General features: G+C 46.5%; 1 protein-coding gene across 3 annotated transcripts in view; it reads right to left on the bottom strand.

Moving 5' to 3' along the window:
• Positions 1-213: 213 nt before the first annotated feature.
• The window catches only part of DHX35 (DEAH-box helicase 35), a 65,864-nt gene continuing 38,400 nt past the window's right edge, over positions 214-27,677 (bottom strand). For all 3 annotated transcript variants that reach the window (XM_064573169.1, XM_064573170.1, XM_064573171.1), the window contains 10 exons: positions 23,461-23,585; positions 20,657-20,711; positions 17,740-17,835; positions 15,867-15,961; positions 14,091-14,168; positions 12,445-12,574; positions 8,960-9,041; positions 7,428-7,499; positions 5,144-5,255; positions 214-1,412 (listed from right to left, as the gene is read on the bottom strand). In XM_064573169.1, the coding sequence (XP_064429239.1) occupies positions 1,368-1,412; positions 5,144-5,255; positions 7,428-7,499; positions 8,960-9,041; positions 12,445-12,574; positions 14,091-14,168; positions 15,867-15,961; positions 17,740-17,835; positions 20,657-20,711; positions 23,461-23,585 (890 nt within the window). In that variant the 3' untranslated portion in view covers positions 214-1,367. The remainder of the gene's footprint in view (positions 1,413-5,143; positions 5,256-7,427; positions 7,500-8,959; positions 9,042-12,444; positions 12,575-14,090; positions 14,169-15,866; positions 15,962-17,739; positions 17,836-20,656; positions 20,712-23,460; positions 23,586-27,677) is intronic.

Raw genomic sequence — 27,677 nt, 5'->3', positions numbered from 1 at the left:
TCTTTAGGACTTTATTTAAACAACATCCCAGTTTGCTCCCCTGAGCTCCTGAGGGCGTATGGTGGCGTGGACCTTGCGTTGGGAGGCTTCCCACGTCCACGGAGCCCCCAAAGCTGCTGGACCACCAGAGCATCAGGCTTCTTAGCTAACGTCAGGCCCTCTCGCAGAAGAATTCACTGGACCATCTTAAAATACAGACCACGAGTACCAGGGGCGGGAGGGAACACATTTACTTGAGGTACAAAGGTTTACGATTATTAACAAGTTACCACTATTATTTACAGGTTTACAAAATGGAAATAAAAATGACATACGTGTTTGGTGCCAAAAGTGGCACATCCAAACTAAGATCAGTACAAAAATAAAGTTTCAAGCCACGTGTTTTTGAAATAAAGGTCACTGAAACAGTAAGGGGAGAAACCTGCATTGGTCACGTGTTGAAAGGCAATCGCCATCCCGACGAAGAAGCCCTGGGGCCACGACAGAACCAGGGCCTGCTAGGAGGGCCGCCCCGGGTTCTTGCCGATCCCGAGCAAAGAAACAAAAAACAAATATACAAGTTACGTTCCTGAGCTACAGAAGCTTAGCGCCTCTAAACTGTTGTGAATTCCTGCGGTAGAGGGCTCCCGCCAGGGTGTGAACACCTGAGCTCACTAGGGCTCAGCCTGTGGCGGGGGCGGGCCGTGGGGTCAGACGCGCAGAGAAAGCTAAGCCCACTTGTGAGAGCCAACGAAGAACAGTGTCTGTCGGTCACCAACCCTCGAGAGTCTCCTGCCACAGACAGGCAGGGTCACGGCGCAGAGGGAAAACCCAAGCTGCTTGGTCTGGGAGCCCCTGCGCCGGCCAGCCACGCCCCTCAGAGATGCAGCGGACACTGCAGGGCCGTCTCACCCGTCCGCAGACACACGCTCGATCACACCCAGCAGCACAGCCGGGGCCCGGCCAGGGAAAGCCAAGGCAGCCCCGCACACCTCCCCGTGCACCCTGCCCAGCGCTCCAGCCCGCCGTGACCAGCTTTCTTCCCTGTGCCCCATGACAAAGCTGGGCCAGAACCGGGCGCCGGTCGGAAGTGGCATGCTGGGTCAGTGGGGGCGCTGCGTGAGCAGAGAGCACGGCCCTGCCCACTCCCGCTCTGCCTGGGTGCAGCGCAGCGGGGTGCCCGCTCATGCACGAACGCCCCCGGGATCCCAGCAAGGAACGCAGATGCCGAGGGGAGCGGGAAGGAAGGGGCTAACAAACGGGCTGCGGCCCACTTCAGAGCAGTGGAAGACTCCACGTGAGCCGAGGCCAGCTCGCCGCCCAGGGCCGGGGGACCCCAGTGTGGAGGAGAGGGCGCCAAGTCCCCTGCGGCGGCAGCTGAGCTCCACTCACTGGTCCTGGACCTTGGCCCTTTTGGCTTTGAGGGACAGGTGCTGCAAGAGAAGAGAAACCATCAGCGTTAGGGGTTGCTCAGACAGAGAGACTGGACTTCAACCGGACCCCCACATCAAAGACCACGCCAGCACTGCCCTCTGGTTCGCACATTCTCGGCAGATGCCGTGCCCCTCAGAAAGCAGTGTGGAGGGGAAGAAAAGCCCAAGGAACCAACAAAGGTGATAGACCTTCAGTAAGGCCCAGCAGCCCAAGGCCCAACCCACCATGGCCGACCCTGGTCTCCCAGGGCTCTGCGAGAAGGTGTCAATGGGACACGCTCCCCCTCTGCCGCAGCCCCCAGGACAGCACCACAGCCAAACCCCTGTGCTCAGGGGACTGGGCTCGGGCTGGAAGTCACCTCACGTTTCTATGAATTTCTTATAAACGGTCAAAGAAAGGTACCCTCCCCATAGGAACAAGGAGATCCATCATTTCACCAAGCACCTCCACGTGCAGATACATGTGCTCAGGGCCCTGGCCCCCACGGAACCCCTGGCAAATGCACATGAATAAAGACAAACAGGGAAAGAACACCTCCTAGCACCACCCTTTCCTTTCAGAAACATCGCTCCCTACCAGTATAAAGAACACAGGATGCATAACATAATCATGGGCAGCAGATAATAGGATTTAGTGATACAATTATACTTTGTGTTCGAAGATAAAGCCAGAAGTGCTGGAAATCCTAAAGCACACGTTTAAGGCAGAGTATGTAAACAGAAGCTTTTAATAAAGGACCTCTGTTCACCGAATGAGGTATCCCTAGTACCCCCTCAATAATCCTAAGCAAACAACCGAGAGATACGCTAACATGCAGTGGACTCCTCACATGAGGAACTCCCAACCTGACTGCTGGTCCCCAACACGCTCAGTGCCCAACCAACACCCACACACCCACGTGGGCTGAGATAGCAAGGCCACTGCTGATGGGGAACCACAGGCCCTGAAAGAATGCGGGGTGCAGGAGACATAACACACCGTCTAGTACCTGTACCCACTGACAGAGTGAATGTGACACAGGTAGGAAGTCCCTTTCTAACCGTGTGTGCTAGAGAAAGGACCAGTATGGATTCTTGCAAAGGCCCTGGTTAAGAGGGTTTTTCCTAGATCCCAAGGACACCTCTGAGAATCAGGACACAAACTTAAGGACTGGCAGGTGACTCTCTGAGCAGGCCACCCTGTTCCCTCCAGCTGGGGGTCTTGCTGCATTTCGGTCGTTTCTCTCCTCCCTGCACTTTACCCGAGAGGACCCCTCCAGCTACTGTTAGACACTCTCAGCCCTGCTTGGGCACGGGGCTGATGTCATCGGGCCTGTGCACAGGACCATTTTTGGTGTTCATTTCTGAGAAGAATGCGGAGTATAAACACAGCCAACTCTGGACCATTTCAGGCCTTCATACAGGACGAGAGTAACACTCTGAAAACAACAGCAATGGAAAGTCACGAAAGGTGCCAGGAACAGAGCCAGGGACCCTCTGTGGGCGGGGGGAGGCCACGTGTTCGACAAAGGAGCGTCTACCATACATGGGCGGCCAGTGGGGACCTGCAGGGCTCTTGGGGACCTGCAGGGCTCTTGAGGAAATCCATTCATTCTGACAAGTTAACAGTGCAAGTACCTATGGACTGCTTAGGTAAAAAGGGGCCAAGGTTCTTGGGGGGTTTCGGGGCCCTTGCCCGTAAGATGAAGCTGTGGCACCAGACGACTTGTAAGATCCAGGCATCTCTAAAAATACGCGGCTCATAGGCAGTGATGGGAATGGACCAGTGAGTGGGACAACAGGCATCTGGAGAGAAGAGGCCAACGCAGACATCGGGGGTTGTCACTTCCTTCCAACTTCCGGGGCTATTTGCTCTAACTTGGTGGGCCTGAACTGTGGTTGAGATGAGAAGGGAAAATGACTCAGCTTCTAGGTTAATCCCGTTCTCCGAGAGTCTAAATGGATGCAAGACAACTTCAGGTTTACCCCCCTCGAATGCTCGCATCCTCCGACTTGAACCACCAGCGCTTCTCAGCTTCCAGTTCTCCTCACTCCTCCTGGACTTCTGAAGTCTGCTGCTTCCCGCCTGAGAGGTTCTGGAGGAAAGACACTCTCTCACTTGAGGTGTGTTCTTGTCAGCCCAACGCAGCACAGACAATACTCTGAATGCGTCTCGGTGCCTGGTGCCTGCAGCTGACCTGGTTTCTAGCTGCAGCATCTGTATGAGGATGTGTGAAGAACTATACAGGCTTCAAACAGTTTCCATCCAACTGGATACAATTTAAATACTTTAAGAAGGTTTTAAAAGGACAATTTCCCCTGACATTCAAGGGAGGAGAAGAGCCTTCCATTTACAGGGTCACAACTCAAATGTTTCCAGGAGTCAAGCAAGTGAGGCTAACAAGTGAAACAGGACCATGGCACCTGGACAGTGTCATTCCCAGCAAGCAGCCATTCCTTGGCCCCTGCTGATTGCCACCAAGCAGTAACTCGGGCCCAGTGCCAGCAGACTTTCTTTCTTTTAAAAAAAAAAATGTTTTATTTATTTATTTATCTGAGAGAGAGAAAGAGAGAGCAGGAGCAGGGGGAGGGGCAGAGGGACAAGCAGACTCCCCGCTGAGCAGGGAGCCCAATGCGGGACTGAGATCAGGATCTGAGCTGAAGGCAGACGCTTAAAGGACTGAGCCACCCAGGCAGCCCTGCCAGCCCCAGTGCTGGCAGACGTACCATTTCTTTTAAGAGGAACGTGAAATCCATATTTACTGTGAAATCTCCCAATTTTTAAATGCACCCATCAATCCAAGTTTTGGGTTGAAAACACGGCAGTCTGGTTACAGCCCTGATGAAGTAAGAGGTTTGGACTTTCCTTTCTGGGGTAAACAGTGGTAAAACTGAACGAAGTATCTAAGGCAACTGTTTTCAGGCATTGGGCAACACAGAGCATAGGCAGTAAAAAAAGAAAAAGAACTAATTCAGACTACAGAATACAACCAGCATCGTGGCAGACTTCAATCAAACCGTATCAGTAATTGCATTAAGAGTACACTAAACACTCTAATTAAAAACATGATGCAGACCAAACAGAATGAGTCAATGGAAGTTTGTGAACCCCGATTTACCTGTTTTCATGCCAGCCTTCCAAATATCACCACCACTCAATTAAAGATCTTGTTAGAAGAATGTATGGCCTTCCCCACCCATCCCAATGAACAGACCATTTTTTTTGTGAAAATAAAACAACCAAAACTATGCACCTCCTCTACAAGGCTCACTACCTTGCTGGTCCCACATGAGGGCCTGCCGTGGAAGAAGAGTATACACAGGAATACCAATGCTCGGTGGCACCCACCGCTGGGTAAACCACCTTGGGCGTAAGCTTGCACACCAGTTTATATTCTTTGTGAGTCAATCTTCATCAGAGAATATTTGTGCCACTCCTTGTGAACATGGCCCAAAGTGGGATAGAATTTCTTTTGAAGAAAGAAAAGCAGAGGGGGAGAGGAAGAGCCGAAGATACATTCTCTTTTTTGTCTTACAAGCTGGAGGGATGCATTTCCAAATGCACTTCACTATGATCAAATAGTATAGTGCTTTCACCCAGAGTGGGGAAGAGATAGGGGAGTGGCCTTTCCACCCCATGCACTATTGGGGGGAACAAATTTAGGCCATGCAACTGGAGAATCGATGTGCACTTAGAAATATGAAGAGGCAGCTACTAGGTGTTTTGAGGGATAGTCTCTATTCACCCCTACCGTTCCTTGTTGATAGAAGTGTGGAGCCAGCTCCAACAGCCACGCGGATTCGATGGCCGTCACGTCTCTCATGTAATACTTGGAGGTCTGTATAACTTCGTTGTAGATAACCCTGAAACCAGGAGAAAACAGGAGTTTCCTAAACCTTATGGTGAGAACCCAGAACCACAGCAAGCAGGGCTGGCGAGTGTCCCCCTTTCCCAGGGACCTACTGTGTGTGCCGGGGGCCACACTAAACAAATGCACTTCTGCCTCATGACCTGACTGGTGGGTAACAGTGTGTCCACTTTACGGGGCAGCTCAGACATGACTTCCAGAACATCTCACTCTCAGTGCAGGACCCTTCTGGATTCTCAGTCTGCATTTACAGAACTCTCAACAGAGCACTGACTTTATTAGAAAATGGAGAAAGAGAAGCGAAGGCTTGCCGGATTCTGAAAAGGGATGGAAATTAACTGTAAAGAGACACAAGGGAACTTTTTAGAGAGACTGAAATACTCTACATCTTATTTGGAGTGTGGGTTACATGGGTGTGCACAGTTGTCAATACTCTCACTGTACATAAATTATACCACTACTCACGGGAAAAAAAGGAGGGGCGGGGGCCTTGCCTGAGGCTGAGGTAAAAGACACCAAAGAGCCAAGCAGATAATTTCAAATCCCCAGATTCCCAAGTGCACGTGTTAGATAGACATCAGTTTCTGAGCTATGTGAAGTGCTGACGCAGGGCTTCCCTAACAACCATAAACACCCGCCACGCTGCCACTGTGCGCTCCTGGAAGCTGGCAAACGATCAGCTGCTGAAGGTCGGACCCAGTGAGGGGGGGGCCCTCTGCAGAGGCCGGAGAGGAAGGGTGCTCCCTCACCACCCTAAGGTGATGGGGCTGCTTCAGGACTGGCTCTATTCAGCCATGCGCTCTTTGCCCTTCAGGGCTCCTTGGGAACGAAGCAGGAAAAAAAAGTCTCCCAAATTAAGCAACTCCCAAATTAGTCAACCCAAAGTTGGCAAACTGCTGGGAAAGGATCTAGAACTGAGGTTTGCTTCCCTCTTCCACTCACCCTGCATGGTGATGGACATCAGGCAACATTTCTAAACCCAAAACTGCCTGACCAAGTCTGGCTCCAGCTAAGCAGCTTCTGGATCTGCACAGGTCTTGGAAAGGGTTTCAAGCTTTACCACCCATCAGAACCACCTGGTTCTGGGCTTGTTAAAACAGGACCCCACTCCCAGTTTCTGATTCAGAAGGGCTGGGCCTGGCCTGGACATCTGCATTTCTAACGGGCTTCCAGGTGATGCTGATGCCCGCCTGCAGACCACACTTTGGAAACCACTACTCCAGGACGCCAAGGACCTCACAGTGGACCTTTCTGCCCTCTCTCTCTTCTACCATTATCTCCCCTCCCCAGGCCCGCGCTCTCTCCTCCGCTTTCTCCACCGATCTGTGGGGAAGAACCAGTTGTTGTTTTTAAATTTTCTAATCCACTGTGACAGCAATATTTTTCTAAAACACAATACAAATGAATTACTAGAAAAATGAGATTTCAAGAAGACATACAAAAGACAGGCTCCAATTTATTACCAAATTGGGCAGCAGACAAAAATTTAACTGAATGAAGTGTTATTAAAAGGTCTAAATGCCTCCTACCTTGTGTGTGCGTCCCTTCACAGGCACGGCCCCAGACTTGCCCCATCTCACAGACCACCTTGGGGTAGCCTGGGCCCGCTGCACCAGGGACTCCCCACTTCCCAGACAGGAGCTTCCCTCACCTTCCATGCCTTCACTTCTGCTCCTGCCTCAGTGTGTATTCCCTCCACATCCTTGTCTGCCTGAAAACTCCTGTCTGCAGGCCCCAGAGCAAATGTCATCACCTCCACGAAGCCAGCTCTGACTCTCCCTGGCACGTGAGGTACCAAGCTCAGTGCTTTACACCCTCCACACCAGGTCCTTCTCCTGAGCTGCTGGAATCTGTCTGAATTTGTGTCTCCATCAGGACTGTGGCCCAGAACCCCAATCCACCTCCACATCGCTGTGCCCAGTGTAGGGTTTAGGACCTAGTCTGTGGGTGAGGATGAAAGTTTGCCGAGTACATGAGTGAGGAGAGGAATATCCCCATTTGCGTAAGGAAATCTTTGATAAGAGCAGAAATTGTAGATGACTCAGCATAACAAAGTCAACAAACGTGTATGCCAGGCGCTGTGCCAGGCCTGGGGACCCGGGGATGAACAAGAACCAGGCCTTGCCTTCTGAGCAGTTACAAGGCTCAGAAGCAGGCGGTGGCTTACCAGCGAGGCGGCTTCTCTGCATAGAGGACCGAGGCAGGGTGGATATGTAATTCATGATCGTCACGGATAGTCCTTGCAAACAGAAGAATTTTATCTGAAGTCAGCCTGAAATACTAGAGCGGGACTCTTCCACAGATGTGTTTCATATTATCAAAAAATGCATGCAGATGGTACTTCACTCCAACAAACTATTCTCTCCATCTTCTCTAGTGCCCTGGTTGACCCCTCGCCCACTGCCACCCCAGAAATCAAGAACAAATCATACAAAAAACAGCATGTGGCTATTCAGGAAAAAACATGGAAAATACACTGCTCTGCCCATTTTCATGTTTATCTTCCATACGTTCTCTTTCAAAAAAATTTCCTTAGGGACAGAAATAACACATATGGTGACCTGTATAAACTTTTCTATTGAATAGAAAAATAAAAATGTTCCTATTTAAAATTAAATAGTAAAGATAAAGGCTATGGAGGACATAATAATAGGGGAAAAAGAAGCTCAGTATTAGACTATCCATATCTCTCACATAATATTCCAAATTTCAACTCAGATTAGATTCAATTTAATTCAAAAAATAATTACCGAGCACACAACTATTGGTAAGATCAGATCACAAGAGAACATCAACAGATTAGGATGCTGCTGCCCAAACCCTAATTATGGGGTGTTTCTGTGGGTGCCAGGGACCTGTGTGTCAGGGAATTGCTTCGAGCACCATGAGTGAGCCCATCTCCAGCTCTGTGATAAAATCAGCACCCCAGGGTCCTGGCTGTGCTACCAGGTGGCCTGAGCTGATCGACACTGAACTTTTGCTTCAAAGGGACTGACATAAGCCGACTTCCCCTCAGAAAACAGGAATGTAGTATTCTTTGGGAGGAAAAGGCTAATGACAAAATAATACATGAAGGAAATGCAAAGAAAAGCTGGGGAGGAAGCCTTTGGGATGACTTCCGTATGAAAGAACAGATGCACTTTTAAACAGGCGCGGGTGACACTCTAGACCAGAATGAGCCGAGGCCCTGAGGTTAACAGGAGGGCATGGGTGACCAGTGATTTTCTCCCCAGAAAGTGGAAATGGAAGAAATGGGCTGTGGTCTGTGGCAGGAGGCACATCCAGCACATGAAGAAACACTTGCCAACATACAAAGATGGCAACTATGGCCACAACTTCCCACAGGTCTCAAGAAACAAAATGAACTGCCGGGGTAGTTTCTCCAAGAAAGATCATCTCTAATGGTCCTTTCCAGTTCTATTATTCTGTTATTAGAATGGAAATATTTCCAGCCTCCAGGCTTGTAATTATCATCCTTCCACAACATACGGACGAGCTGAATATTTGAGAATCATTTCCATCAAGTTAAGATATTATGCTGAAAGCTATGTAGTTAACCTCAACTCATCTTTGGAAGGAGATAAAGAAAACCTATTTAACTTAATTGCTGTACTTTCGGGACACATCAGCTTTCTATGGGGTTTGGATCATTTTTAAGATTTCTCCTTTAACAAATGCCGTCACAAAGTATCATGTTACCTATAAGCTCCAGTAGAATGAAACCTTGCTGCATTTGCGAAGAATCCGGAAACAATGCACCTCAGGACTGGATCCGGATCACCTGCACGAGGCAGCAAACAGAGTGACGGGTAAGCCCCTTGCCTGCCCTATGCTCTGCGTGCTCAAGCTTGTGCAGTGAGGCCCCAGCCCAGGCTGCTTTAAGCCACCTCACAAACCTCTCCTGAACCAGCCCCAGCCCCGTGCCTCCCGGCGCTGGATGCCTGCCCTGGCACCATCTATGGCTGTTGAAGGAAGCTGGACTGTTCCTTTAACTCAGGATGCCCCAACCCCACCAGGCCACAGGGTGACAGGGGAAAGGCCGGGCACCAGAACCCGAGAGAGCACACCACGGGCTGGCCAGTGACCCCAAGAACTCCTTTTTAGGAGAAAATCTTAGGTTTCTTCCGTAAGACACATTATTTCTGTGGTTATAAGCTACAGCACGTAATTCTTCACCATTTTTCAAATGCCCCATTTTAATTGATGTCTGTATTGCTACAGTAAACATCTTCCAAGGATAGAGCCCAACCATTTATTAGATGATTTTCACAGGATACATTCTAAATGATCACGCAAAGGAAAATGTCATGTGTGTGGCTTAACATACTGCATTTCATCAATTCTAAGACTCACTCTTTTTTCCCCCTTTAACTCACTGAAATCAGGACAGCATTTTGTAATTAGAACTGGCAGTACTTTTTTTCTTAGTGGTGCATAAAATAACAATGTCAGCATCACTGCATTCTTACTGGCAATGATTTGGCTACAAGGTACCCCTTCTATTACTGTACATTTATCATTTACTATCTGTGTTTCTTCTTTTCTGAGTTTTCTGTTCTTCTGCCCATATATCAACTTGGAAACTCTTTTTTTTTTAAGCGTGTTAAATGAACTCATTCTATGATAAGGTTTTTAATTTTTCATCTCTTGTCTGCTAAAAATATTTTTACTATTTGCTTTTTCTTTAACATCTTGAAATTTTAAATCTGTACATAATTTATTGTGTTTCCATCATTTTCTCTATTGTTTCTCAGCACAGAACTGATAAATCTCAAATCTACATTTCTAACCACAACCTGATCTAAGATTCAGTCTCTTCTCTCCAGCTGCTACCCAAAAGAAACTTCTCTGTAGAACATACGTTCTTATTAGGGGGATATCGCTTCCAAAGGGATGAAAACTGGCTCTTGGGAGCAGGAAAGGGGGGATATCTTAGATACTGCCACGGCTGTGGCCCACCAAGGCTCAACCCTACTTTACAAAACCGTATTTTCCTTCATGTTTAATTTCTCTCGTTAGGAAGAATTTAAATTTAATGTCACTTTTCTCCTGAGTGAGAGGTTGATAATGAAAAACAGGTTAAGAAACACAGAGAAGTAAGGCTGTCATCTGTCTGTTAGATGACAAGCACTAGATGAGCTTCTCCCCAGTCAGCTGCCTTTGGAAGCTTCCCCGTTTCTATCAATGACACCAACTTTACCCAATCACCCCGGTTTCGACTCTCCCCTCTCCCGTGAGCTTCTTCATTCATCAATATTCTGAGCATCTGATATGCCCCTCACCCAAGCACCTGTCTCCACAGCCTCCGTGCCCTGTGCTTGCTAGTGCAACCAGGCTGCTGGACTGGACCTGGCCACTACTCGAGGCCTACTCTACAACCTCCCAGGCCCAGCCCCACTGGATTCCCTCCTCCCTGCATTCCTATTACATCCACCACCCGTTTGCCTAAAGCACTGAAGGGTCTACTCCTCTAACTTCGAAGAGAGCTGAAGACCTCACACTGTAGCACTCTGTCTACCTGCATCCATCTCTCCCTTCACTGCACTATTTCCTGAGAGAACCATGTCTTGGCCATTTTGTAATCACTTTCTAGTAGGATAAAAGCAAAAATAAGGCTGAAATGGCAGGAATGAAACTGCCTGAGTTCAAGTTCTGATTCCACCACACACTGTGTAACCTTCAGCAAGTTTCTCTTTACCTCTTCGCCCTTTGGTCTCATCTATAGATAGGGATATGAGCGGCATATATTCACTGCATCGGTGTGAGCATTAAATGAACTCACACGTAGGAACACTCGGCGTACCGCTGGCCTGCTCTCGGCACTTATGAAATGCTAGCAGGTACTCGCGGTGCCGAGGGTGTCAGGGCGCCTGGCGCGTGCCTGGCACTCACTGGGCAATGGCCGGTGAATGAGCAGATGGGTCACCTCTTCAAGAGCACTGGTTATAAGCCTCACAGATCCGGCTCAGCTGAACCAGCTGTGTTGTCCTGAACTCAACTGAATTTCTCCCTAGGACTTTGAGACTCATTCGTAAAATGAGGACAGTATAACCCACACCTCACAGAGTGTCACCTGTGACACCACACCTGCTATTGCATAACCATGTCCTCAATTAATGGTAGTCACGGTCACAGCCAGAAGCCAGAGACCATGTCTTACGCTGCACTCCTGTCTTACCCTAGGGACTGCTGAGGCTCAACACACAGACTTCATGAGTAATGTCTGCATTTGAAAATAAAATGTAATTTATTTGGAATAGCCCTAAATATCGTCCACTTCAAAGCAACTTTTCTTGCAAAGCCTACATGGGGAAATTAACTACATAACATGCAATGATGTGAATGCTAATGATCCTGAAGTCTTGTCAGGGCTTGTCAATTTTTTTTCCGTTAAGAATAGCCCTCAGAGATCTTGCCATTTGCAACAACGTGGATGGAACTGGAGGGTATTATGTTGAGCGAAATAAGTCAAACAGAGAAAGAACATGTATCATATGATCTCACTGATATGAGGAATTCTTAATTGCAGGAAACAAACTGAAGGTTGCTGGAGTGGGGGGTGGGGTGGGAGGGATGGGGTGACTGGGTGATAGACCCTGGGGAGGGTATGTGCTCTGGTAAGCGCTATGAATTGTGCAAGACTGTTGAATCTCAGATCTGTACCTCTGAAACAAATAATGCAATATATGTTAAGGAAAAAAAAAAGAAGAAGGTAGCAGGAGGGGAAGAATGAAGGGCGGGAAATCGGAGGGGTAGATGAACCATGAGAGACGATGGACTCTGAAAAACAAACTGAGGGTTCTAGAGGGGAGGGGGGTGGGAGGATGGGTTAGCCTGGTGATGGGTATTGAGGAGGGCACATTCTGCATGGAGCACTGGGTGTTATGCACAAACAATGAATCATGGAACACTACATCTAAAACTAATGATGTAATGTATGGGGATTAACATAAGAATAAAAAAAAAAAAAAAAGAATAGCCCTCAGAAATACAAACAGACCTCCCTGGAAAAAACATGCTACTTTCACATGCTCAGCTTTTCACCGACACGGGTAATTCCGTGTGAGCCTGGGGAAGGTACAGAGCACACCGTGCTGCCTTGCACCAGCCTAGCACGGACCATCCGGGAATACAAGTGAACAGCACAGAATGGGGCGTTGCCGGGTATGGAGGTTTGCTCTTACCTTCGCTAGATTTCTTGGGCACTTGAAACTTGACAAGAAGCTTCTTCAACTGCTCTCGCACTGTCGCCGCTCTGACAAGACCCTTGTAATTCAGGAAATGTTCCTGACACCACTGAGAGTTTTTATTGTGCTACAGGGCAACCCAGACAGAAGGGGAGTGAGAGAAACGCAGACAAGTTCACGGCTACACTGCAAGGTGCCCTGTTTCCTCTTCCCCCTTTTGCTTACTCGGTGGGACAAGATCATCCCACCCTAATGGTCCCCATTCTGCCCCATCTCCCTAAACAGATGCTGACCACCATGCGTACCGTCTGACTGCTCTTCCTTCTTGCTTCCTGTGCCAAAGGGCAAAGGAGAACTTACTGACAAGCAGAGTTGTTTTCAATCTGAAATACCCACCCGAGTGGTGCGAATTATCAGAAAGACCCACTTCCCTGTGGGTCTTTGTAAATTAACTTTGAGCAACTCTGAGTTCATCATTCTAGGAGATTACAGGTGAGCAATGATACTTGCCAATTTAGAAATAATTTGCAAATTACTATTATTTATCCCCAACATATGGTTTTTCTATCAACAGTGCTTATTCTATATTCTTAAGTAGGATCATTATGTCTTAGATTAAATTACTGCTGTGGGGATGTACTCTGAAATTCTACTCTAAGCCAGAAAGGAAAGCATTTTAAAGAAGAAAATATCATCCACAGGAGATTTTCCAAGGAAAATACACTAATGTGATATAGACATGCACCCACTTTCCACCAGCAGAGCGAGCTTCAGAGTGCAGACGGCACACTGTGCTCGTGCAAATGAATTTTAACTCCCGTAACTCATAATTCATGATCTCAGTAAGCGATCAGGCTTTTCTGAAGACTGTTCATTAAATGAATAATCTCCCTTAGATCACTGGTGAAACAAAAATTTAGTATTTCTCCTCTTCTAAGAAAATATTTAAGAAACAAATACAAGATACTGGAAGTCTGAAATATCTAATTTCCCCCTCCCACCCTTTCCTTTACATAAGAGGTTTCTTATGGTTTTCATCATCTTTAGAGCTCTCTTCTTAGCAACTTTTGGTGAGACTCTTAAGCTGTATTATTTGCTAAGTTTTACAAAACTTTAAGAATATTACAGAAAAACACAATAAAAATTAACACTGCCTATGGCTAAATACGGGTAGGGCGTGTGAACATAGGTCCTCACCACATGTTCCTCACAGCCGGTCCCCGTTGACTCACAGAGACCGCTTTGAAGATTGAACTCAACACCACACACTCTTGGCCTCACTTATTTGGCAGAAAATAAAACCGGGCCTGCTATTCAGATGTCTGCTAGTGCCGTCCAGCAGCACCAGTGGGTGTGAGACGGTGGGGAGACCGGGGAGGCCGAGCCGCCAATCTGCTGCTAGCCATCGGCGTGCTGCTAGCCATCGGGGGCAACCAGAGGCGACTTCTGTGTTCTTCCAGGCAAAATGGCACCACAAACCCAGGCAGGGACCCCACACGTGGATTAGAAATACTGGCAATAACCTAACAGAAAAATACCGAGGTCTCTCGGCCACTCCTTTATAAACTTGACCTTCTGGAATCCTCACTCCTAGATCACCTTAAGTGGGGTGGAGGGGCCTTTCGAGTGGTAGCTGTACTTACTTTGATAAATGCTTCGTACACATTGAGCATAGTGAGATGATCACCCTCCTCCACAGCAAACTTTCGGTGCACTCGAATCTGTAAAGAATAAAGCAACATTTAGAAATCAACTCCTGTGAGCCTCTGGTACAGGGAGGTAACATTACATGCTGAATAGCTCGTGGCCTGCAGAGTCAGAAAGACCTGGTCTGCACCAGCTCTGGCTCCGCCATCTCCTGAAAACCTCAGATTGGTAACGTACCCATTCTCGGCCTCAACTTCCTTAACTGTAAAACTGGGATTATTAAACCTATCAAGACTGCTGTGGAATTAAGATGATTCACTATGACATCTGTCAGAAGTATTAGAGAAATGTTAGTGTTCTTGTCTCTCTCCTCCTCTATCCAGTCAATACCATCTCTTTCAGAAGAACCCCTCCTCGCCCCCCGCAGCCCTAGGAGAATATAAGTTCCGGGAGGGCAGGGGGCCAGCTGTCTGGCGCGTGGTAGACATTCTGTATTCGGGGGCTACCACCAGCCGCACAATCCTTTCAGACATCCCTCAATTTTCTTTTCTGTAAGATCCTGGGCAACACCACCCTGCTCTCATGAGTTCAAGAAACAGCCCAGACGATACATACATAAGCACACAAATATACTTAGTATCTCTAGAATTTTCTCCTTGCATCAAATACCACACACTTAACCAACCTACCTGGCCACCTTCCTGCCTTCCATCCGTTCCTTCTTTAAGAGGTATTTACTGAGCACTACCAGAGGCCAGGCGCCGTTCTAAGCATTTGGGAGGTCGCAGTGAACCCAACAGCGGTGGAAGCCAAAACCAAACAAGCAAACCACACAAATATATGGTACAGCAGGTGGGAGGACGGGCTAGAGAACACAGCAGAGGAGAGACTGGGCCGGGGCAGCGGGGAAATGCTGCAATTCCAGACAGTGGTAAGGGCCTCAGGTTCCTCATCTTACAAAGGAGTCTGTCTGCTCTGAGGGAGGATTGTCAGAAGGGTTAAGAGAAAAGCAAACAAAAAAACAAGGAGAAAATGGATTTAACCACCAAGCACGGAGGCAGGAAGGTATAATCTATCATGTTACGACTGTCAGGAAAAAGACAAGCACCTGTAAGAAAGTCCAAGTTCAGCTCCTGCGTGTGCAAGGCTGCCACATCTTACTCTTCCCACAGGAACCAGCCCCGATCTCACCCTGGCCTGCCTGTCAGGGCGCCTCACCTCCGGGGTGCTCTGCGTAGCCTGACTTCTCCAGTCTCCCCGGCGCTCGCTCCTTCAGGTGTCTCTGGCGCCAGGCCTTGGGCAGAGCCCTGCCATCTCCTTGGCTTGGAGTACCCCTCCACCACCACCAAAATCAGCCTGCTGTGCCCAGGCACAACTCCTTACGTCACTAGTGTGCCACCAGGTCGCTGCCGGAGAAGCCTGCAGGCCAGTTTCCCTTATGGGGAGGTCAGCAGGTCACAGTTCAGACCAGGGGCTCCAGACTGTGAAAGGCAACTGCCCCACGGCTGTGCAATCACAAACGAGTTACGTGACCTTCCGGTGCCTCCACCTCTAAAAATGATGAGAAGAGTGTTTACCTCCCAGGGTTATGGGGAAGACACTAGGGAATACGATGCACCTAAAATGTCTGGCACAGTGTCAGGCACACGGCAAACACTCAGAACGCAAGTGGATCCCATCTGCACAGCCAGTGGTCCCCGGAGAGTTTCAACAAGGGGAGCCCACAGTGAAAGAGACCGGTATGAATGGCTTGGGGAAAAGGCTAGACTTACTGCCTGAGACTTCTGGTTTGAGGGGACCACAAAGATATTCTGGATTTGCATCATAGCTGCAATGCTTAGAATTTCCTGAGAACAGCCAAAATTTCCTATAAAACAAAAAGCATGTTTGATTTCAAATATGCACTGTCAATGAGAAGTGAAAGACATTTGGTTATTTTCTTACACCGTACTACAAACCTAAAGTCATATATTTATATACAGTTTGATTGTTTAGTTGTAGCATATCAACCCTTTACCCTGCTGAATGTAATGTCCCATAAGTGGCCCAGATGAACGGAGGCCCAGGAAGACTCTGAGAAAGGGGCTGCTATACTAGGCAGCTGGGACATCAAGGACTCTCGCTGTGCACCACGGTGGGGCCAGAGGAGCCGTGTCCCTAAGGGCAGGTTCACTCCACACCTGTTCCCTACTCCCATCGGAACAGCTAGGATCCTGGCCAAAATCCAAGACGGAAAGGAGGGGCAGGGATTATGTGGGTTGTGTCCCTTCTGCGGTCTCTCTCTTCCTGGACCCTTCTCTGGGGCGACCTCACTCCTGACAGGGCTCACCTGACCCAGCGAGCCTAAGGCATGCTTAGACCAGGGCAGCACTCCGTGAGCAGCAGCTGCTCACGCCTGGGAACAGGGTCTGCAGCCGTCGGCGCACCAGGGAACTGGATGGTGACAGTGAATTGCCCATCTGTAGTCCTCCCCACAGCTTCCTGCCTCATGGCTGACACGCTCCCCCACCCGAAACTTAAAAAGAGTCCTGTTTCTCAATGTAAGCCTGAGGTCATCTGGATGTTTCAAAACTAAAGCTACCTCTCACCACGCTTAGTCTGAAATACAGCTCTGTAAATTGCTAGTGAATCTAAAAGTTAGCCAAAAGCAAGAAAAAATTCTAACTTCCTTTCCTGGTAGGGGTCATGATTCTGACCTGACCTCTAACTTAGGAACTTTCGCCCCTTATTCCTTTTCTCACAAACATCTGAAGGCGTCAGGGAAGTTGGGCCCCTTGTATGCTGGCAGTGGGAGTACAAAGGGGTGTAACCTCTGTGGAAAATAGTATGGTGAGGCCTCAAAAAAATTAAACATAGAATTATTGGATGATCCAGCAATTCCACTGGAAGTATATACCCAAAAGAAGTGAAAGCAGGGACTCCAACAAATGCTTGGATGCCAATGCTCACAGCAGCCCTACTCAGGATAGCCGGAAGGTGGAAGCAACGCAAGTGTCCATCGACAGATGAACGGTACATACACACAGTGAAATACTAGTCAGCCTTAAAGAGGGGCATTCTGACATGGGCTACGACACGAATGAACCTTAGAAGACAGTAAGTCGAGTGAAATAAATCTGTCACAAAAGGTCAAATATTGTAGGGAGGTTCCCAGGATCCTCAAATTCATGAAGACAGAGTAGGAGGATGGCTGCAGGGCTGGGGGGAGGAGGGAATGGGGAGTTGGTGTTTAATGGAGACAGAGTTTCAGTTTGAAAAGATGAAAAAGTTCTGGAAATGGATGGTGATAAGGGCTGACTGACAATGTGAGTGTACTTAATGCCTCAGAACTGTACACTTAAAAATGGTTAAAATGGTACATTTTATGTATTTTTTACCATAATTTAAAAAAAAAACTTCTCTGTTTAAAAAAAAAAAAAACAGTTGCCCGTTCTAGGCCCCCCAGGAAAACAAAAGCGTTTACTGAATTAATTAATGGTGACTGACACAGAATCCCCAGTTAACAACATGCCCCAAATCAGACAGCATTAGAGGAAAGCTCCTTCACTACTCGGAATGTATCATGCCCTTCACCCACCCGGGTGCACAAAATTCGAAGAACTAATCCCTTGACAGAATCAATGAGAACTATTGGTCTCTACCTACCTGATTCAAGCAGCATTTTTGCAAACATGGGATTCAAAGGAAACTCTGCGATTCTCATGCCAAGCGGTTCAGTTAGGCGACAGTCTTTGTCCAGACCTGCCGTAAGAACAAGAACAACAGAAATCAGAAGGTCTGTACCATTGTGTTGGAAGATGTACGGTTATCAGGAGGATAAACGATGATGTACACTAGGAAAAGGTGTCCAAAAGATGAATCATGCTACCAAACTCAATCTTACATCAGAGTGCTGTTACGTTGAAAGAAGAAAAGACCCCCTCTGAGCTCCTGAATAGCCAATTTTGAAAAACTGATACTTCTAATAGCTTCTATTCAAGGACTTCACTCCAAGGAAACAGCCCTGCAGCCTCCTCTAGCTCCCCACTCTCCTCACCCACCCCAGAGACTGCTCCTTCCAAGTGCAAGTGCAGATGTCCCAGAAGGGCATCCCATGCCCTCCACTCCCACACTATGAGAGCAATTACAAGGCCAGCGACTACAAATCTAAACGTCTGCCCAGATCTCCTTTGGATGCCAATACCAGAACTGTTCATCCAACTGCCTCCTGGGCAGTTTACTAAACTGGATGGACTCCAATTCCCCACATCCCTCTTTGCCTCTGTGCCACTAGCCAATATTCAGGTATGGGATTCTGGAGACGTTGACTATTGTTTTATTGCCATTCAGACTATTCCCAAGATGTACCATTAAAATACATGCTGCAGAGCTCAGAGTAAGACAGGAAAGGTAGTTTCTCTTCTGTTCCCATATAATCATCTCTTGAAAGGTGACAATTCAGCTTGTACCTGTAAATTAAGTTGGGTGGTTCCCCCTGCCTTCTCCAGCTTACTTATTAGGACAGTGAAGAAATAGAAAGTATTTCAACTTTCATTCTGTTGGATTAGAGGCAAATCAATCCAAATGAAAACCTCTATGTTGTCAATGTTCTCTCATACTCATTACAGACTATCCCAGGAAACCCTGCTTTCAGGGTCCTATCACATGCCTGAGAACAGGGATGGGAACCTATTCCAGCACACTCACTCTGGGCTGACTTGATGCAGACCCACCTAAAGGCCTTTTAATTCATTTGACGATCTTTTAAATCAGTAATTGGCTATTCCTTTGTGGAGAAGTATCACAAATGTAATGAATGAAGATGGACCCCATATAAAAAAAATTAACTCAAAAGGAGCATAGCCTTACTACATGTAAGAGCTAAAACCACAAAAACTTTTTAAAGAAAACCCAAGAGAGATCTCCACGCCCATGGATTGGGCAATGGTTTCTTAGGTAAGACACCAAAAGCACAAGCAACAAAAGAAGAAATACATATATTGAACTACATGAAAACGTAAAACTTTTGCACTACAAATACCATCAAGAAAGAAGAAAAGCCAACCACAGAATGGAGGAAGTATTTACAAGTCACAGATCTGTTAAGAAACTTATACCCAGAACACATAAAGAACTCCTCCAACTCAATAATAAAAAGACAGTACCCCAAGTAAAAATGGGCAAAGGATTTGAATAGACATTTCTCCAGAGAAGATCTATGAGTGGCCAATAAGCACATGAAGAAGTGCTTACCACCATTAGTCATTAAGAGAAATGCAAATCAAATCCACAAGATACCACTTCATTCCCACTGGGATGCCTACAACACAGAAGACAGATAACAAGTGTCGGCCACTTGCTATCATGTGAAGCAAGTGGAACCCTCATACCCTGCTGGTAGGAATGTCCACCAACAACTAGCACATAAATGTTTCGGCAGCATTATTTACATTAGCCAAAAAGGGGAAACAACCCAAATGTCCATCAACTGCTCACTGGCTAAGGATATTATGTGGCATATCCAATCCATGCAATGCTACATTATTCAGCAATAAAGAGGAATGAAGTGTCAACACATGCTACATACAACACGGACGAACCTTGAAAACATCATGCTGAGTGAAAGAAGCCACTCACAAAAGACCACAAATTATATGATTCTATTTATGTGAGATTCCAGAATAGGCAAGTCTACAGAGACAGAGATTAGATCAGTAAATTGCCTGGGGTTGGGAAGAGGGGAAAGGGAGTGGGGAGTGAGCATTCATGGGTACAGGGTTTCTTTCTAAGGTGATGAAACTGTTAAAGTTGGGGTGATGGTCGCACAACCCTGTCAATATACTAAAAACCACTGAACTGTACACTTTAAATGGGTACCATACCAACCTACGTATGGTATGTGAATTCTACCTCAACAAATATGTTAAAAACAAACAAAACAATCTCAAAGGACAAAACCCACCGAAACTTACTACCAAACCAGACATTATGTTCCCTTGGGGCAACATTCACAGAAGTTAGGTACCTCCTCAACAGGTGAATTCAAGGCTACAGTGTTCTCTATCTTAAACACTACGTTTTTAAACAAGAGAACAGAGGTTCTTCCAAAGCATGGTGTTTCCTTGCCCCAAAGAATTCCACAGGCTGGTCATCGGCCCAATTCTCCACCCAGAGGGAACTCCAGGAATGAAATGAGGGGAAAAAGGGAGAGAACACTAAGCCAGAGGTTTTAGGATGGGGTGGAGGAACTGAAAAATAGCCCTGGAGAGGTAACATCTGAAATACTGGTAGGGAATCTTCTAGATGTCTTTCAGGAGTGCAGCTCTAATGATGGTTATTAACAGCTCCTGATATACCAACATGCTTTACAAATTCATTGTCCTAACTGGGATTCATGTACTATTAATCTAATTATGGTCCCACCTTTTTATTTCCATGAAGCTTAAGGGTTGTTAAGAGGATTATATATATGGGGAGAACCAGTCCCATCCCCGAAGATACTAAGGAGTCCTAACGTGAATACAACCTAACCAATACCATCTATTAGTAAGCAGATCAGAGAACACATAAGAGACAGGCGTACCTCCCAGAGCATAGAGTAACTCCAACGCTTGAACCATCGACTGGGCTGGGGGGGGCTGTAAAAACATAAAAATCCTCCTAAATTAATTTCTTCAGGTAACAGACTAAAATGTGACTATTTCCTGCTCAAATGCACTCTTCCCTCTTATGTACCCCATACATACCAGCCTCCGTGCTTGTGTTTCATGCCGGTGCCCTTGAAATGCCCTTTCTCTCCTTCTCAGCATCTTTACTACTATTTGGTCTTCAATGTCAGCTTGATTAAACACTGCCCCTTGGAGCCCTCCCTCCTGCTCCCCTCCACCAGAAGTGATGGGTCCCTACCTTGAACAACCTTCCTGTTTAGTCCTACACCCCCATCAGACACTTCTGAATTTGTCCTTCACAGTCTCAGTCTTCTACTCCAGCAGCCCTGGTGGGTAACACTGCACCAGGCCTCGCCCACAGGGGGCACCTGACATACGCAGAATCTGAATTTCTGAAAAGAGAGAATGCTAGGCAATCGGACCTTAATTTAAGCAAAGCTACTATTGTGATCTTCGGTCTGATTCTCTGGATCCAAATCACATCTCTGGTATTTTCACCTAAACACACACTGACTAGTATTTCTCTCTAGCCTCATCTGATTTGGGACCATATGTGAACGTTTTAACATAATTGGAAGGACTGCATATGTATAATTTTAGTTTGTTTTTCTGCATGGTTTTCTGTTTTCATTGTTTGTTTGTTTGTTTGTTAACCCAGAGAAACTTCACAGTGATTACTTGGGATGGCTGCATAATGTTCCAACAAGGTCATACTCCATAAAATACACAATTGTCTTCCTCCTGGGCAACTGAGTTGTTTTCAGTTCTTTGCTACTTTAACTAACACTGCTAAATAAACAAAATTATATGTGGCCTGTGATTTCAACTGTAAAAAAAACAAAACAAAACCACAATTTCAGGAGAAAATAACCAGAAGGGAATATATGAAGATGAACTTGTATGTATTTTCCTCATTCTTCAGTTGTCCAAAAGTTTATGATTTTCATTATTCTATTTAAAAATTTAATATACAATGATACTATAAACATGATCATGCTATGTACGTTCTTTTCCTCTTTTTCTCAGGAGAAATTTCCCTGAGAAGAAATACCAGGCGTTTCTAAGCCTCATAAAATAACGTCAGAAAGCCCTCCAGGACTGAAGCGGAGGATGAAACCACTTTCCCAAACTGTGTCAGCTTTGGACTTTCTCCTTTTTCTTCCTGTTTGATCACTTAACTAATGTGAAGTGGTACCTTACAGCTATTTCAGTTTGCACTTATTTCTCTTCTAGAGAAGCCAAACATGTTCCAATGTTAGTTTACTATTTGTGTGGCTTCCTTTCCTTTAGCTCTTTCTTCTGTGGATATTTATTCCAAATGATGCTTGAAAAACTGCAGCTTTCGAGACGCTGATATATCATTTTTGCCATTATATGTTTTCCTTTCATCTTAGGAGGCTTTTCTGAAGCTTTTAATTTGCATATACTGTTTACCTTCTCTATAATTTCTTACATACACCAATAATCAAGGAGTATATTTTTTCCATACTTATGATAAACACACAGTTGTTTTCTTTGGGAGAGAGACTGATATTTTCTATTCCTTCATTCACCTAGTTCATCATGACATATATGACATGAGGGACTTTATTATCTGAGAATCCGGGCTTCTCACACCACATAACAATGCAGCTGGGATAGAACAAGAGATAAAACGCTAGTCTTCAAATCATAAAAATTCAAGAAGAAAATATGACTGAATGTTTACTAACTGACCTAGATGTGGGGAAGTGCTTCATAAGAACAGGAATAACAGAAGAAATCAGAGAGACAGAGATAGAAAGATTTTACTGTGGAAATACTTATATGTCTGCACATTAAAAAAAATAAATAAAAAAACAATAAAATACAAATAACTAAAAAACCATTTGCAAGAAATACTATAAACAAAGATTAATGTCTTTAATAATTAAAGGACTCTTAAAAACCACAATAAACACTAATTCTAACAGATAAATGGCTTAACAATTCAGAAGAAATATAAAGTGGACAATAAATGTTTTTTTTTAAACTGTCTTTTGAGAAATCAAATAATAAGGTACAGATATTTGTCCTCCCTTCCCTTCTCCCTCCTGACATCAACAAAGAAGCAAACCTCTAAAAGAAAGTACCACGGCATGCATGGCAGAGGCACTGTGTGGGGCAGCGTGCGCTGCTGGAGCTTACAGCAATCTGGCCACACAGCAAGGATGTACAAAACACTATGGCTGTTTGACCCAGTAATTCTACTCCAGGGACCTACCCCAGGAAAAAAGCAGAAGGGCGATCAGCCACGAGGACCTCCCCCGCAGCTCTATCACAGCCCTCCTGGCTCCCCCAGCTGTGACACTCCCTCACGGAGACCTCCACACACTCGCCGTCCCGGATCTCCCCACCTCCTGACCTGGTGAAGTCCTACTTGGGTTTCAGGTCTCACTCCGCACAAGACTAACCAGGCTGGGGGCCCTTCCTTTGTCTCAGAGCACTGGACCCACGCACGGCAATTACCCACTTACTTGTCATCCACACCCCCCCAGGCAAGAACAGGATTTGTGTCTGCCCTGTCTGGCCCTGCTCCCCCATACTCTGCACGGGGCCTGGTCCAAAGTAGGCACACGACACACGAGCTAAGGGGAAATTAAAAAAAAAAAAAACCAAAACCAAAACCAAAAAGTGATGCATTCTAATCTTATGTCCCGACATTTGCCCGTGGGCATTCCAGAGAGAAGGCAGGACTTACCGACATGAAGTGGAACCTGAGGACGTTGTCGATCCCTAGCGCTTTCAGCTGTAGGATGACAGGCGCCAGATTGCTACGCTGCATCTCAGGGACGGTGCATTGAGGCAGCTTGTCAAAGGCTTCCTCTGAGGATAAGAAATCAGAACTATTTGGGGTCAAATGCCACAATCAAATGCAATCATCATGATGCCCACGGGATAGTTTTCCTTCTCTAAAGAGAGGCTTGAAGACTCTAGGATCAGATGCATATGATATCACGACATGGAGTAGTTTCACATTTAGAAAAGAGCATTCTATTTAAAAGGTACCTTAGCAGTTTATATCTTTATAAATAATATATCTTTATACAAGTCTGTTCTTTTACTATAGGATGCTTTTTTAATGTGCTTTTTGTCAGCAGAACATGAAATCAAAGCCACAGGTATGTGCTGGATCACGACTGGCACCCAGGCCCTCTGCTTGGGGCTGCAGTAAGTCTGGAAGGCAAGACCTGTAACTATAAGCAAAGAACAATCTCAAAGTAAATCACCAAAATGATAACCAGAATATAAGAAAAGACCAAATCTTACAAAGAGCAAAAGTTGTCCAAATCTAACTTTTAAAACCAACGAGCCAGGCCCGCATCACACTCAAAATCTGGTCACCAAACAGATCAACGAATGTTTACATGCCCCATCAGGAACAAAAGGTGACCTCCAACAGGAAAAAGCACCACAAGGCATAGAGGTGCCAAGATGGGAGGGGCAGGAGAGGGGGTAGGGAGGAAGAGACCCTGGAGGCCTTTTCATAAAAGCCTGACAAACAGGGCGGTGAGGGGGGCGGGGAGAGGGAGGAAGGGATTAAATCACTTTGGTATATATTCAGAAAGCTTATAGGTTATATAGAGAAGGCTCCATCCACAAAATCCCTCTCACATCAGTCAACATTTTAACTGCACACCCTCCTTAAGTCGAGGCTGGCCCAACCTCCATGCAGATCATAAGGCTTTTGTTAACTAGAGAAAGAAAACAACAAGAGGTGTCATGAAGAAATAGCACTATCACTGAAGAACTTTTTCAAAAAGGTTGTGAGTGAACAGATAACCAATGTTCTGTGGACCAACTGATACAAATGGCCACAGGCACGGGTCTAACTGGGAGATGCTGAAGAACAAGAAACAGCAGGAAGTTCCAGATGGAACATTCCTTTTGAGTTTCAAGAGCATTTGGGGGATAGCTTTTTGGTAGGATAACCACATTTTCCAAGCATACTGCTGACAGAGGGAGAATCGATGTTCTCAGATACCAGGACGACCCTGCTGAGAAGCCGCTCACAGGAAACAGTGCTGCCCAAGAGTTTATGACATCCAATTAAACTCTACTGAAGACCAAGTGTGTGAGGCCCTGGGCCAAGAGCAGCAGGAACAGCCTCCAGAAGCTTCAGTGATATGAAAGGGCCTGGAACCAAGACCAAAAACAGTCACCTCCAAGGCCAGGTCCCAGTGAACAGTCCTCCTGAAGGAGAGTGGAGGCTCAGGGAAGGAGGAAACAGTCACTGCAAAAAGGCATGTGAGGTCACTTCATGAGGAAGTTGTCATTTGCGAGAGGATTTGAAGGATAAGGGGGATCTGTTGGGCGGAGGAAACAGCCCAAGGAAAGGTATCAAAGATATGAGATGTGGATGTAGAAAAACAGAAAGTGCGTTTAGGAAGAGCGGAGTGCAGCTGGGATGCAGTGTAGGGCAGGTATGTGGATAGTGGGAGAACATAAGCCAGGAAAAGTCCTGGAGGATTCTGGGAAACAGTTCAGGGTCTGAGCACATAGCACCCTGCTCAGGACTACACTCTGTGAAAGCTCATCTGAAAGCCAGTCAGCCAAGAAAGCCTAGAGGCTGGATGCTAGTGTACCCCATTACTGTCAGGTGGGCCCTACCCAACCCCAGTCCACTAAAACTGCTCCTGCTAAGGAGGCTGGTGACCTTTCAACCAAATCGACCTACCTTTAGTCTGCATTCTGTGACTTTATTTCTTTGGAGGATGAGATACGCGGGCCATTTCCTCTTTAAAAATAGCCTGAGTTCCTCAAAAAGTTCAACATGTATGACCCCACAATTCCACTCCCAGGTATATGCTCAAAAGAATTAAAAACAGGTACTCAAAACACAATTTCATAGTACCAGCTATTCACAAAAGCCAAAAGGTGGAAATAATCAACTGATGTATAGAAAAATTAATTGTGGCATATCCATCCATGAACTATTATTTAGCCATAAAAAAGAATGAAGCACTGGGGTACCTGGGTGACTCAGTCGGTTGAGCGGCCAACTCTTGATTTCAGCTCAGGTCATGATCTCAGGGTTGTGAGACTGAGCCCCAAGTTGGGCTCTGTGCTGGGCGGGGGCGTGCTTGAAATTCTCTCTCTCCCTCTCCCCCCTGCCCCCAACCCCACTCTCCCTCTCTTAAGAAAAAAAAAAAAAAAAGAATGAAGCACTAATATAACAGAGATGAACCTGAAAAACATTTAGCATTCATTACGCTAAATAAAAGAAGCCAGACACACAAGGTCACATATTTATGATCCCATTTATACAAAATATCCTAAACGGATAAACCCATGGAGACAGAACAGACTGGTGGTCTCCAGGGAGGAGTGCGGAGAAGCTGCTTAATGGGTACAGAGTGAGGGAAATATTCTGAAACTAGACAGAGGCAGTGATGCACACTGCGGATGTAATTAAATCCCACTGAACAGTTTGATTTAAAATGGTTAGCTTTATGTGTTATGAATTGCACCTCAATACATTTGTTTTCAAGTATTCTGAAACTTTCTCTTCTTCTAAATTTCCAGATGCCTTTTAACCCTCGGTGCTCTCTTTCCTCTCCCATCTTTCCTCCTTATCGCCCTAGCCTCTGGCTCTGCCTGCCCCCTCCCATGGATACTCCCCTTACCTGCTTCCTCCCCACCACATACCTGTAACATTCCATTCCCTCTGCCTGGTGCTCTCCTTTCCCCTGGAGAACCGCTGGGTGGCCAGTAAGATCAGGCACAAATGCTCAGTTGTGAAGCCTTCCCCGGTAGGGTAACTCCCTGTGCTCTGCTTGCAAGGCTCATTCCGGTATGGCGACGCTATCACACCATAATATGCCAACCTGTTTGCAGGGCTGCCTCCAGCACCTGGCTGTCCACCACGTGCCCACAGACCACGTCTCACCTAGCCCAAGATCTCCAAACCCTGGCACAGTGGCTGGCCTACAGCAGGTGCTCTGTAAACATTCGCTACAAGAAAAAATAAGGACTGCACAAGGGTGATGGTTACCGGAAGGGAAGGAAAGAAGAGACAAATGACAAAACCCCTGGATTTGGGAAGTGAGCGCACATGGATGCTGGACAGAGGATTAAAAATAATGTGAAAGGGCGCCTGGGTGGCTCAGTTGGTTAAGCGACTGCCTTCGGCTCAGGTCATGATCCTGGAGTCCCTGGATCGAGTCCCACGTCGGGCTCCCTGCTCAGCAGGGAGTCTGCTTCTCCCTCTGACCCTCCCCCCTCTCATGTGCTCTCTCTCTCTCATTCTCTGTCTCAAATAAATAAATAAAATCTTAAAAAAATAATAATAATAATAATAATGTGAAAATTAAGTCTGGACAACTGAGGAGAAATCTTGGTGCCATCACCCACAAAAGAGAGGCACAGAGAGAGAGAGAGAAGCTCTGGACATATCACTGTCGAGGGCAAGGCTGCCTTCAAGCTGGAGAGAAAGTTCCCGAAGAGCTGGGATAGTCTTTATCATAATTTTATCTTGCTCCTTCAGAGCCTAGCATGGTGCCTGGCGCAGAGCAGGAGCTGAACAACTATTTGCTTTCTATCAGTGGTCTCAGGACAGAGCCTGCCATTTTCACTCTGCAAAGATGCTCTGAACCAGAGGCAAAGATGGAACCCACTGTGAGGCCTCATAGGAGTCAGGATTCTCATTCTTCCCAGAACAAGAAAGCAGCATGTTAAGCTGATGGAAAGGTAAGAAAGACAGGACCTGAGACACGTGGCTCAGACTACAGGGAGGTCTACACCCAGACATTAGGCTGGGAATGGGGATGGCAATAACTGGGGACTCATGGGCCAACCTCGGCCAAGGGGAGCAGTAGCAAAGAGAGCAGCGGGGCCAAGGGACAGAGGGCCTGGTGAGGGGGGAGTCTGGATTTTATGTGAAGTTCTGCACATGGGGGAAACATCTGTGATACTCTC

This window comes from Mirounga angustirostris, unplaced genomic scaffold (assembly GCF_029215605.1).
Source record: "Mirounga angustirostris isolate CCGP_5_RB_7025 unplaced genomic scaffold, mMirAng1.0.hap1 SCAF_10, whole genome shotgun sequence".
In the NCBI taxonomy this organism is placed as follows: domain Eukaryota; kingdom Metazoa; phylum Chordata; class Mammalia; order Carnivora; family Phocidae; genus Mirounga; species Mirounga angustirostris.
This window is presented reverse-complemented; position numbering and strand designations above follow the sequence as displayed.